The sequence below is a fragment of the Delphinus delphis genome, chromosome 3 (genome assembly GCF_949987515.2).
Source record: "Delphinus delphis chromosome 3, mDelDel1.2, whole genome shotgun sequence".
In the NCBI taxonomy this organism is placed as follows: Eukaryota; Metazoa; Chordata; class Mammalia; order Artiodactyla; family Delphinidae; genus Delphinus; species Delphinus delphis.
In genome coordinates, this window is record NC_082685.1 from 130710754 (window position 1) to 130725212 (window position 14459).

General features: G+C 35.7%; 1 protein-coding gene across 1 annotated transcript in view; it reads left to right on the forward strand.

The window, feature by feature from the left end:
- The window catches only part of DHX29 (DExH-box helicase 29), a 48949-nt gene that overhangs the window by 13214 nt on the left and 21276 nt on the right, over nucleotides 1-14459 (forward strand). The window contains exons 7-12 of the mRNA XM_060009487.1: nucleotides 2935-3061; nucleotides 3787-3945; nucleotides 6612-6777; nucleotides 7033-7156; nucleotides 8714-9322; nucleotides 11069-11212. Coding sequence (XP_059865470.1) covers nucleotides 2935-3061; nucleotides 3787-3945; nucleotides 6612-6777; nucleotides 7033-7156; nucleotides 8714-9322; nucleotides 11069-11212 — 1329 coding nt within the window. The remainder of the gene's footprint in view (nucleotides 1-2934; nucleotides 3062-3786; nucleotides 3946-6611; nucleotides 6778-7032; nucleotides 7157-8713; nucleotides 9323-11068; nucleotides 11213-14459) is intronic.

Sequence of the window (14459 nt, forward strand, 5' to 3'; positions counted from 1 at the left end):
AGGAAACCCATTGCCTGGAAAGAGAAAACCTACATATCATAAGATAAACTAAAAATATTAGGTTAAGTGAGGGCTTCCCTGGTGGCGCAGTGGTTGAGAGTCCGCCTGCCAATGCAGGGGACACGGGTTCATACCCAGGTCCGGGAAGATCCCACATGCCGCGAAGCGGCTGGGCCCGTGAGCCATGGCCGCTGAGCCTGCGCATCCGGAGGCTGCGCGTCCGGAGCCTGTGCGTCTGGAGCCTGTGCTCCGCAAAGGGAGAGGCCACAACAGTGAGAGGCCCGCCTACTGCAAAAAACAAAAACAAAATATTAGGTTAAGTGAAAAAAGCAAGTTGTAGGAAGAAAATAACACAATACATATTTCTGATAAAAGACTTCTGTCTAGAATTTATAAAGAAGTTTTAAAAGGACAACACTTTGCAGAAGTAGATATATGGATGGCCAATAAACATGTAAAAATAAGTTCAGCATCGCTAGTCATGGGAAAAATGAAAATGAAAACTGCAGTGACATACCACTATGTATATATCAATCAAAATGGCTAAAATTAAAAAGATCAGTAATACCAAGTGTTGGGAGGATGTGAAGCCACTGAATACTCATACCCTGATTGTAAGAGTATAAAATGAAATGGTACAACCACTTTGCAAAACTGCTTGGCACTTTCTTATGAAGTTAGACATACACTTACCATATGACCTAACAATTTCATTCCTACGTTTTTACTCAAGAAAAATGAAAATGCCAACAAAAAAAGACTTGTAAGCAAATGTTCATAGCAACTTTACTAATAACAGCCAAACACTGCAAGCAACTCTCAAAAACATTATATAAGAATGAAAAAAGCCAGGCAAAAATGAGTACATGCTGAACAGTTTCATTATATTAAATTCTAGAAAAGTCATCTCTGCAAAATCTGTCTCTAATGAGAGGAAGCAGGTCAGTGGTTGCCTGACTACAGGGGTGGAGGAAAGAGATTGACTGTTAGGCATGATGAGGAAACTTTTGGGGATGATGGCAATGGTTTATGTCTTGATTATGATGATGGTTACGTGGATGTATACATGTGTCAAACACACTCACTTATACACTTAAAATGACATTTTATTAGAAGTGAACCATACTTTTATAAAGTTGATTTAGAAAGACAAAAAGGAAGTTGCAGAACAGCATGTGTAGTATAATGAACTCATTTGAGTAAAACAATATACATATACACATATATTTGCATTCTTATGTATGCAAAGGAAACATCGGGAGAGATACACAAGAAGCTATTACTAGTGATTAGGACTGGGGTTGGTAGGGTGGGAGGGAGACTTCTTTTTTATACTCCTCTGTATCCTCATAAGTTTTTTTTAACCACATGCCTGTATTAAAGTAATATAAACAAAAATAACTTAGGACAGTACACATGTTACTTCGAGGTTCAGAGAAAGAGGTCTCTTCTGATAGGAACATTAGGTCAATACTTCAAAGAAAAAAGTGGGACTTGAAGGATGCATGAAGTGTGCATAGGCAACAAAGAATGGGAAAATGACCCATATGGGTGAAATAATGTGAATAAGGGTACAGCAGTGGAATTGTGCAAGGGGCCTTTGAGTATTAAACAATAAACAGGATAAAATGTGTAGGTGAGTACTGGCCAATAGGAGTAAACAGGTGAGTTAAACTGAGACTAGAAGATTTGGATGCCCAGAAAATGAATTTGACAGCTTTTCCTACTGATTGTGAAGAGTTGCCAGAAGTATGGGGGCAGGTGATCAACAAGAAGAATTTGACATTTTAGGGCAAATTTAGTAGTGTTTAAGGTGATTTGCAAAGGGTAGGGAGGCCATTTTGGCAGCTCTTGCACTTGCTCAGGTGTGAAATAATAAGGTGCCAAATTGTAATTTGGAAGAGAAACATTTAAAGCAAGAATCAGTAGAAATTGATGATGTACTGAATATAAAAGTTAAGAAGCCAAAGTCAGCAAGAGATTCGTAGGTGGAGGGATGGTGGTATCAGTGCCATAGATAGGAAAGATTGAAAGAACGAGTGTGATTTAGGTGAAATTGAGGCGATAGCCAACCCTTCTGTTACACTGTATTGATGTTTGCTTCTACACAAAATGATCTCAGAATTCAGGTGGTTGTGCTTCCTCAGTTGTCTCTTTTCCCTTTGTCTCAGCGGTTGTCTTTCATAGCAGCACTGCACATGCCGTCTCCACCCAGAGCTTTAATGCTTCTCATCTGCTATCAACCTAACCTAAAGAAAAAAACAGTAATTTGAGTTTAGCTTTAACTTTGTCTAGTTTTTGCTCAGCAGAGTTAAGTCCTTAAGTTTTTTTTTTGTTTGTTTGTTTGTTTTATTTTTATTTTATTAGTCCTTAAGTTTTATAGCACCCATCTTCCCCAGAGGCCTTTTTTTTTTTTGTTTAATGTCCCTGGCTATCTTTCATAAAATAAAGATTATGGGAAGGTAACTTTCAGAAATGAGTATTATCCTATTATTGCATATGTAATCCTTTAAATACATGTATTTATAAAATGTATAAAAATTTAATTTTTCTTTTAACAGAAATGAGCTCATACTTACGTTTTATTCTGTAGTTCGCTTTATTTTATTTAACGTGTCAAGGAAGTTTCTCCATGTGGATCACCCTCATTCTTTTGCTACCTCACTTTTTTTCCCAGTGGCTGACTAGTTTTCTCTGTAGAGATGTACCACACTTGATTTCCAGTTTTCCTTTTCAATCAGTACTGCAGTAAACATCTATGTACCTGCAAATCTGCACATTTGTATCATTTCTCTATGAAAAATTTCTAAAAGATTTGTTGGATCAAAGAATAAGATCAAAAGATCACAGGGTTTGATACAATACATTGACAATAGATAAACTAATCTTGCTCTTCTTTTTATTTCTTTATCATCATCTTATTTGGAACAACAGAATGAAAGGTACTTGCACCTTGCAGCAAAACTTCTGGATGCAAAGGAGCAAGCAGCTACCTTTAAATTAGAAAAAAACAAGCAAGGCCAAAAAGAGGCTCAAGAAAAAATAAGGAAATTTCAAAGAGGTAAACACTTTAAAATTCTCAGACGTATAAATGTCTCTTCTTTATTGGCCTTCCTAGGATGGAGGTTGCCTCTTTTTAATATGTCTGCTCTTTCCTAACAGTTTATAATTGGGATTGGCAAACTTTTTGCAACAAGCCAAATAGTAAATATTTTAGGTTTTGCAATTTGTTATAATTACTTAACTACTATCACAGCATAAAAGCAGCCATAAACAATACATAAATAAATGGTTATGTTCTCATAAAACTTTATGGATGCTGAAATTTCATATATAATTTTCACATGTCACCAAATATATCTTTTTGTCTTTTTCAACCAGTTAAAACAGGTAAAAATCATTCTTAGCCCACAGGCCATATGGAAATAGGCAGCAGGGCTGGATTTGGCCTGCAGACCATAGTTTGTTAACCTCAGATGTATACTATAAAATACCATCTCCATTCAAGAACAAGAAGTGGATATAATTCCATGTGTATTTATTTCTAGTGAAGATGTTTTTCCTGGCCTTCTACATCTGTTAAGTAATTGTTCTGAAAATGTTAGTATATGATGTGAAAATAAATTGCCTCTGACTTCTAGCACAAATTCCTAGAAGGAAGTGTTGAATAATTGACTATAAGGAAAAAGAAGGAATGTTGTTTTTTTAAACCAATTTTTGCAAAGTAAAAAGGCATGAAAAACAAATATAATAAAACAAAAATAAGCATCATGGTTTTTTTGGTAGAAATGGAAACTTTAGAAGACCATCCAGTATTCAATCCAGCCATAAAGATTTCACATCAACAGAATGAAAGGAAGAAGCCTCCTGTAGCCACAGAAGGGGAAAGTGCTTTGAACTTTAATTTATTTGAAAAATCTACAGCTGCTACTGAAGAAGAGAAAGGTAAAATGAAGGGAAAGTGTTCCAGGGTATAATTTGTAAATAGAAAAATGTCAAGGACTATATAATTGAGAAATTGTTACTTTGTATTCCAGCAAACTACATAAGATGGCAGTAAAGTTATGCTTCCACATACTGTCTTGGAAAAATAATAATTATGATAACTTGTATAGCATTTTGTAATTACAAATATCTTGCTTCGGCCTCATCTCTCTTCAGTCCCTCCTCCAAACTCCTGCCAGAATTATCTTTCCATAACACAGATCAAAATGTGAGTTCCCTGTTAAAAATTTTAATCACTTAGCAAGTTCAAACCCTGTATCATGGCACTGAAGATCCTTTCCACCTTATTCTCCCAGCTATGTACTACAGCTACATCATTCTTTAAAACATATATTGTTTCATGGCTCCATGACTTTGCTCATCCTGTTTTCCCCTTCTTGGCCAACCTTTCCCTTGCTTAGAGGCTTGAATCAAACAGCACCTCTTCTTTAAACCTTCCCTGATTCCTGCTGTGCCACCAGAGTTGTGTAAGTGTGCTCTTCTTTGTGCTCATAGGTAAATTATTGATATAGCTAGTATATTTATCAGTCTGTAATATAGTCAGTTGAGTCCCACACTAAATTGTCAGTTCTTTTAATTGTACATTCTTTCTACAAATATTTATTGAATTTTTATTGTTCATAATATCAGGTGCTACATGTACAGTTATTAGCAAAATAACTTGATCTTTGCTCTCTTCAAGTATACAGTCTAGCAGGGAATGTAAGCTTTAAACAGACATAGATACACAATTACAAACTGTGATGTGTGCTGTTGAAGAAAGAAAACTGGCTTCCAATAATAGAGCTAATAAGGGGGCCTAATTTGCATTGGGGAAACCTTGCTAAGGTCTTGCTCTGAGATCTGACAGATGATTAGGTATTAGCCTGGTAATGAGTTGGTGGAAAGAACTTCTAAGGAAAGAGACAGTACATTGGAAGTCTAAGGTGGAAAAGAGCTTAGAGCATCACTATTCAACAGAACACACTATGATGGGAATGTTCTGTATCTGCACTATCCAATGTGGTAGCTACTAGCCAAATATGAGTACAGTTGACCCTTGAACAACATAGGGGTTACGGCCGCTGACCCCTGTGCAGTCAAAAATCTGCGTATAACTTTTGACTTAAACATAATGCTATGTTTAAGTCAAACATAAATACTAATAGCCTACTAATGACTGGAAGCCTTAGTGATAACAGTTGATTAACATATTTTGCATGTTATATGTATTATATACTATATTATTACAATAAAGTAAGCTAGAGAAAGAAAAACATTATTAAGGAAATCACAACAAAGAGAAAATACATTTACAGTACTGTACTGTATAGATTCTGTGAGTTTATGTTATCTATGTACAAGATGAATCGTCTGTCAGTACCTATATCAACATTGTCTTATATGATTCAAAACACTGTAGCTGTTATATGTATTACTAACATGAGACATCAAAAATGAAAAGATAATGTGCAGAAGTTCTTAGTTGTTTATAGGTATAATGATTCATGCATTAATAACGAAGAAGCAGCAATATGATTGCTTTAATGGTACCCTAGTGTAATCAATATAACTGCTTTACTTCACTGTTAGTTTAGCCTTATACACTAATGAAAGAATCATTATAAAATTTTTATGGCATACAGTATTACAGTAGTATTCATAATATACTATTGGAAACACTGTTAACATTTTTTAAAAAACCACTTACCTATGATGATAGGCTGATATGCAGTTTCTCCAATTATGAGAGAGAGGCATTCTATAAGGTAAGGTAATTCTTTGAAAGCAAAGTTATAAAACAAAGAAAATAACACATTATTAATTTTATATTAATTATCACCTCATGCCTGTGTAAGGATAGGCTATCCACTTCAATATAAGTCTTACACATGATGTTCTGCATGTGTGTTTTTGTATATTTATTGGAAAAAAATCTGCATATAAGTGGACCTGTACAGTTCAAACCTGTGTTGTTCAAGGGTCAACTATATCGAGCACTTGAAATGTGACTAGTATAACTGAGAAACTGAAATTTTAATTTTAATTAATTTAAATTTAGCCACATGTGGCTGGTGGCTACTGTATTGAGCGAGGCAGGTTTAGAGCATTTAAGGAATTGACTCATGACCAGTATGGCTACAGCATAGCGAGCATGATGGAAGACTGACAACAAATAGGCAGGGGTGGGCCATAGAGGGCTTTTAGGTACTAATGAAGAATTTGGACTTTATCTTATATGCAACATGAAGCCATTGACAGTGGTGGTAGTGGCAGCTGTTAAGCAGAGAAATGACATCTGATTTATATCTTTTCAAAAGATAGTCTACCAAACATTGTAATTCAGAGTATTCTAAACAATTCATCGCATGGATTGTGTCATAGATATTTTACAAGAACACATAACTTAAGATACTTTTTTAAAAAGATCCAGATTTTCACTGATTCTGTCCATCAAGAGGATTTCCTTACATCACTTAAAGAAGAGCAAGCCTTTCTGTCTGTCTTTTTTTAAACCTATTCTCTTCTAAAAGTCTGTTCCCAAAAGTGAGAGAACATTAATCTCTCAAAAGAGACTGTATATTACTACATAACCATTTTTAAAGAACCAATCTTTATCATTTTAGAGAAAAAGAAAGAACCTCATGATGTAAGAAATTTTGACTATACTGCTCGAAGCTGGACTGGAAAATCTCCTAAACAATTTCTGATCGATTGGGTCAGGAAGAATCTTCCCAAGAGTCCAAATCCTTCCTTTGAAAAAGTTGCAGTAGGTAGATACTGGAAATGTAGGTATGTTTTTGGTTAACTGAATGAACTTATAGAAAAATCTAAGATGAAAATCTTTTTTTTTCTGATGAGTTAAGTAGATATTTAGGAAGCTAATTCCACATCTCAGATTGATAGTGCTTATAAGTCATTATGTAGTATGATGTCTTCCATGGGAATATTTAATTTAAATAATTAAACTACAGTTCAATGTTAATGGAATTCTGACCTTTTCTACTTCATCAATTTTATTTTAAAATATTTTTGGTTTCTTTGTAGGGTAAGGGTAATCAAGTCTGAAGATGATGTACTGGTAGTATGCCCTACAATCTTAACAGAGGATGGCATGCAAGCTCAGCACCTGGGAGCTACTTTAGCTCTTTATCGTTTAGTGAAAGGGCAGGTGAGACTTTTTAGACCTAAGTGTTTCAAAAATCATTTCTGGGAGCTTCCCTCGTGGCGCAGTGGTTGAGAGTCTGCCTGCCGATGCAGGGGACACAGGTTCGTGCCCCGGTCCGGGAAGATCCCACAGGCTGTGGAGCGGCTGGGCCCGTGAGCCATGGCCACTGAGCCTGCGCGTCCAGAGCCTGTGCTCCGCAACGGGAGAGGCCACAGCAGTGAGAATCCCGCATACCGCAAAAAAACAAACAAAAAAAAAATCATTTCTGGAGTAATGGGTATATTTTGTCAACATAAAACTGTATCTGCATGTGGAAGTTAGTTTTTAATTATGGCCCTTTGTGGCAGTTTTCTCTTACTGAATGCTTCTGATTAATCCTTGTTTCTGCTTATTTATAATTTTGACTTCCTCTCACTCCTAAACATAGTTCAATCTTTCTCTCCTTAGACCAGAGGCTCTGAACCATTTGGTCCAGCTTTGTAAGCTATACTAATTTACAGATTAAAAAATAGTTGTGCTAGAATGGTTGAATTAAGGAGAGTTTTTAAACATTTGTTTTCCTTTAATGTTATATTGTCTCTCAACTTTAAAAAATCAGACACTGGTTCCAGTTTTCACTTTTAGGTTACGTTGACTATAAGCTTCCAGTTTAAGGAAAGATGAAAATAAAGTATTACTGAAGAGAGCACTTTTAAGAGAACACAATGTTCTTTTTTTTGGTTGGGGGGTATTGTCAACATCTCCTTTTTATAATAAAAATATATATTTTATATATATATAAATATATATAATATATATTTTATATTTATATAATACATAATATATATTTTATAATATATCTTTCTTCATGGGGAATTAGAACTACTGAAAATTTAGGCACTGATTAAGTGGAACTCCAACAATAGTTCTTTTCCATTTTGTGTCAGTAAAAGTGCTTAATGTCTTTATTTCCCTCATTTTGCAGAATAAGGTATCATAAGCTAAGCTTAATTGATGGAAGTCACTATCAGTGTTACAGAAATAATTGCAGGCTCTTTTATAACACAGAATTAAGATAACAGTTTCATCCAGTGGAGTTCATTTAAAATACTTTGACCTGTAATATACAACTGCTGGAATCTCAGAGGGAACTTTGTTTTAAAGATGCATTATGGATCATCTGTATATTTAAATAGCACCACTATATGAATAAATAATAAACATGTATTTAATAGTTTATTGTGTTCCAGGAATAAGCACGTTACATGATTAACTTAGTTTACCTCAGAGTATGCCTGTAAGGGAGGTACTATTATTAGCCCCATTTTACAAATTTAGAAAGTAAGACACCAAGAAGTTAAGTTACTTGCCCAAGGTCACACAGCTAGCAAGTCTAGAAGCCTGAATATATGCTATTTATAAATTTGCATCATATACATGTTTATCTTATATTAAAGTAGTAACACTAGTTTAAGAGACATTTTAAGAAGAAGGCAGCTATCCTTTTAAGTTCTAACCTATTGAATTTTGGTGTCCAGTAGTTAGTGAAAACGACATAACTACTATGTTTTCCTTTTATAGTCAGTTCATCAGTTACTTCCGCCCACTTACCGAGATGTCTGGCTGGAGTGGAGTGATGCAGAAAAGAGAAAGGAACAGTTAAATAAAATGGAGACCAATAAACCACGTGACCTTTTCATTGCCAAACTTCTGAATAAACTGAAGCAGCAGCAGCAACAGCAACAACAGCAATCTGAGAATACGAGAGAAACCTCTGAAGATCCTGAGGAATCTTGGGAAAATTTAGTTTCTGATGAGGATTTTTCTGCACTGTCCTTGGAATCAGAAAAGGCAGAAGATTTGGAGCCAGTTAGAAACCTCTTTAGAAAGTTGCAAAGCACACCTAAGTACCAAAGACTGCTAAAGGAACGGCAACAGTTACCTGTGTTCAAACACAGGAACTCAATTGTCGAAACTCTTAGAAGGCACCGGGCTGTGGTGGTGGCAGGTGAAACAGGGAGCGGCAAGAGTACTCAAGTGCCACATTTCCTGTTGGAGGACCTGCTTCTGAACGAATGGCAAACAAGTAGATGCAGCATTGTCTGCACCCAGCCCCGGCGGGTCTCAGCAGTGAGCTTAGCCACAAGAGTGTGTGAGGAACTGGGCTGTGAAAATGGACCTGGAGGAAAGGTGAGACACTGTTCAACCTCACCTCAGAGAGTGCTGACCTCACTCAACCTGTGCCCTTGGGACCCAAATGGAAGCCTGTGCCGTATATGAGTTTTGACCAATGCTGTTTGTTCAGTAGCGTATCTCAGGTGTTTCTCATGTTTTCTTGGATAGATGTGATATTATGCCACTCTCCTTTATATGCAAAGGACTGTCAGTAATTATCATTAAAATTCTCACATAAAAGGAAAAATATATGCACTTTAATAATTGAGTATTCAAATATATTACATACTAAGTTGATCATTCAAAGAATATAAACACAAGTATAACTGTTAATATCAGATAGCTCAAGTATTTGGAAATCTTTTCCGTGGGATGTATTCCTGAATGATTTTCATTAGTTCAGTGAACAGAAGGAAAAAACAATATAAAAGAAAATGCCAGACTATTTTCAAATCCTGTATATAAAAGAAATAATAGAAAAAGTACTTAAATATCTACTGTCACACACTTTGCGATAAAAGTATACACAAAACTGGCCAGACCTTAACCGGAGTGACTGCAAAGTATAGGAATTAGTAAAATTGCTTTAGAACCAAATGTAATGAATTCCCAGTTCATATAACTCAGTTTAATTATACTTTGAATTGTTCTTTATAAATATGATACTTAACATCTTTGTCTCTATCTTTAAGTTAGGTATCCCTTCATTAAAAAACATTTTATTTGGCAATTTTTCTTGGTTTCTCTCACGAAATGAAAGAGGAAAAAGGACATAATTTCTGTCTTATAAGGAATTTACATTAAGGGGATGACAGACATGTTTACAAGTATAACAAAGGAATGACTGAAGGAGAAAGAAAATATGATGGGAATAGAAGTGACTTCAGGATTCCCATCAGGCACCACTGTTTGTTTTTGTTTTTGTTTTCTTGCGGTACGCGGGCCTCTCACTGTTGTGGCCTCTCCCACTGCAGAGCACAGGCTCCGGACGCGCAGGCTCAGCAGCCATGCTCACGGGCCCAGCCGCTCCGCGGCATGTGGGAGCTTCCCGGACCGGGGCACGAAGCCGTGTCCCCTGCATCGGCAGGCGGACTCTCAACCACTGCGCCACCAGGGAAGCCCCCCACCACTGGTTTTTAATCGTTGCAGCTTTTATGAGATCTTGATAGAAAAGTGGACCAAATTGTAGGAGCGTCTCTAAAATTCTATTCCTTGGTACCTCAATATTTTGCTCCAAGATAATTTAATAAGAAATTGATTAAATCTATTAATATTTTCGTAATAATGTTAATGGTACTCAAAGCAGGTGAACAGATTTTTGTTTCAAAACTGATAAAAGGTTTTTCTTGTTTAAAATTGCTGAAGCTGGGGGCTTCCCTGGTGGCGCAGTGGTTGAGAGTCCGCCTGCCGATGCAGGGGACACGGCTTTGTGCCCCGGTCCGGGAAGATCCCACATGCCGCGGAGCGGCTGGGCCCGTGAGCCATGGCTGCTGAGCCTGGGCGTGCGGAGCCCGTGCTCCGCAACGGAAGAGGCCACAACAGTGAGAGGCCTGCGTACCGCAAAAAAAAAAAAAAATTAAAATTGCAGAAACTAATTTTATAGTTTTATATAATTGAAGACCATGGGAAAGTAATAAATTGCACTAAACAAATTTACTTAGACTGCTCCATATAGTAGCAGGATCAGCACCTGTACTTTTTAAAGCTTGTTTCCTAGATCATTTGTGAGACTCTAATCTTGGCCTTGTGTTTTCCCTTCAGAATTCTTTGTGTGGATATCAGATCCGGATGGAGTCTCGAGTGAGTGAATCTACCAGGTTACTCTACTGTACAACAGGGGTTTTGCTAAGAAAACTTCAAGAAGATGGTCTCCTAACTAATGTGTCTCACGTTATTGTAGATGAGGTGAGTTGATTCTGTAGTCATGTTCAGAAAAAAATTCTAAACATTTTTGAATTAAAAAGATGTTACTTCTAAAACTAGCTAACATTTTCTTCATGCTTAAATGCCAGACACTTTACATATAATAATTATTTAATTTCCTCTACATATAATAATTTCCTCTAACAAATGTGTCTCCTGTAAATTGATTTATTTAACAAATGCTGTATAACATTTGCTGTATGCAAGGTGCTATTTTAAGGACTTCATATATACAACTTCATTTAATCTTTCCAGCAATCCAGTGGAGTAGATATTATTATCCCTATTTTACAGTTGAGGAAACTGAGGCACACAGAGATTAAATAGCTTGCTCAAATTCACACAGCCAATAACCTCTACAACTGGGTGTTCAAACCCAGGCAGTACATCTGCAGCCATCTCTTAGCAGTCTGCTGCCTCTCAACTACATTTGTTAAAGGATTTTCTCGGATTCTTATAAAAAACAAGGAATCCTCATCAGTATGTCATTTTCCCTATAGATATACCCCTACTTGAATCAAATTTGAATGCACACTAAAATTGAACTATGCCAAAAGTTTCACATTAGAATTATTTTAAATGGTATACTAGCCTAGTACATGTTAAACTGACTTGCTTTGTACATAATTTTTTGAAAAAAATAAGATATACAGCATTTCTTTTATTCAAAAATGGAAATTTTTTTCAGTTTTCCCAGATGTAAAGTTTCTATGAATGTCTGTTAATTCACCAAGTTCAGAAGGCATTAGTGAAAGTTCAGTCATTCTTTGATTTTTAATTAATAGACTATACATAGATTATTGGGTTATTTTCCTCATTTTGGTTAGTAAGTATTAGAAGTATAGAGAGATACAAAAATGAAAATAAAAATTATCTGTAGTCTCATCCAGAAAAAAAATTAATATTGACATTTGTGCATTTATATATGTGTATGTTTAGCATGTGCGATATTTATTTTATAATTCTTTCACATCATTAGTCTACAAAAACACTATTTTTTAATAGCTTTATAGAAGTATATAATTTGGATGTCCCATAATTTATTTAACCATTTTCCTGTTGTTGGACAAGTTTAGGGTAAGATGTTTTTAAATACAATAATTTTGGTTATAGATGAGTGATGGGAATTCATTTTTATCTAAGGGGTCTTTAATCTTCAGTGGGGGAAGGAGTTGTACTGTTATCACTAAGATGTCAAAAAGAAAGAGGATGTATGGCTGCTTGATTGAGCAGGCCCATTGGTAACTTGCTCCTGGCAGTGTTGGGTGGGGAATGGGGTGTCACAGTTGCAGCTGTGCATGGCTAAGACCTAGATTTTATCAGTATCCTCAAGAATCAACTTAAGTCAAAATGCTAATTTATCCATTTATAATGAGAAATTTTTACTGCTAGGTAAGATGAAATACTTGTATCAGCCAGTCAGTAAGTTTTCTTGGAGCCCCAAATTATTAGAAAATTGATTAATAAATATATATCAGAATGAATCCTAATTTAAAAGTTAGACCAACTTCAGGGAGCTGTTCTTTGATGTTTTAGTATTAGCAGTCTGTAGGCGTGATTTACTGAATTGTGCTTCAGTATGATAATGTCAACCTCTTGTTGAAAAGTACAGTAAGAGTAAGAAAAAACCCAGTGAAATTCATCATCATGTTAAATATAATGATGTAAGAGATGCTGGCATAGAGTGCATTACATTATTCAGGACCTTCTTTATGAAGATGCTCAGGATAATACTTCTGGCTTTCTTATTAGGAATAGTTGTGCGATTTGTTTTAGTTTATGGTCAGTGTGTGAGTTAAGTAGCTTTTCCTCTGGCTGCTGGTATGTTTACAGCCAAACTTTTTGCCCACCTCTTCCAAGTGTACTTAATAAAGCATACATTTTTATTAGCTCTATTTTATGTTTTATCCTCATTTTTATTAGCTCTATTTTATGTTTTATCCTCATTTTTATTAGCTCTATTTTATGTTTTATCCTCATTTTTAATTTTCTTTTTTAAAAATGTCAGTATCTATATAAATTACCATCTATTTGAGGAGGTTCTCCAGATCTGTTTCTGTTCAGGAAATCTTTCTCTCTTGAGCTTCAGATTTAAATATCCTCGTCAAACTACCTAAGTAAAAACATCCAAGATTATTCCTTCTTCTTTCTCCCATATCCCCTAAATCCAATCACCTAGACTTTGTTGATTTTACTTTTCTCACATTCATTTACCTCTCCATATTCACTGGTATTGCCCTCATATAGGCTACCATTATCTCTTTTAATTAGTACAAAAGCCTCTAATTAAACTTCCTACTTTCTGTTTTGCTCTCTTCTACTACATTCTTCAATTATAGCTGGATTTATCTTTTGAAAACAAAATTCAGACCACATGATGCCCCTGCTTTGAAATATCTTACTCACTACCCTGACTCATTAGGATAAAGTCTCAACTCCTTAACACGGTTTACAAGACCTCATATGGGCAGATTACTGAGTACCTTGCCAGCTCTATCTCTTGCCCGTTCCTCATCCCATGCTCAAGGCGTCATTTTTGTTTCTTCATTTCCTGAAATGTATAATTATCCCCCTGTCCACCATGATTTTGCACAAGTTGTGTCCCATGACTACTTTTTCTCCCTTTATCATACTGTTCCTTTCTCCTCCTCTAAAACTCATTTCAGTTCTCAGCACAGATGGCAGATCTCTCTTAGTAGGCTTCCTGACCACCTGAGTTGCTGTACAGCAGAAATTAACACAACATTATAAATCAACTATACTCCAATAAAAAAAATAATTAAATATAAAACAAACAAAAAAAGAATATTAGACCCCTACCCCCCCCAAAAAAAATTAACTACGCTTCATATGTAATTTCAAACCATCCTCTACAGTATCCTCTAACAAGGCTGTAAACTCTGAAACGAAAAGACTACCTTGGTCATTTTTTAATCCCCAGTATCTAGCACAATGCTTAGTACTGTTTGTAGTGAACATTTGACCATTGTTGCCTCCCTTCCGAGCAAATGAATGATCAGAACCGTTTTAATTTTTGTTATCTTGATGTATTCTATCTTTTGTATGCTGCCTTAATCTCATAAAATAAAATGGAGTAGAAATAACCCCAGTACAGGAAGTTGAAATATAGACTGGTATATCCAGCAGATATTGAGTTCTGACAATGTCCCATGTTTTTTTATGCTCTATAGCAGGTTTACAATGCTCGTCCCTAAAATGCATCTGTTGG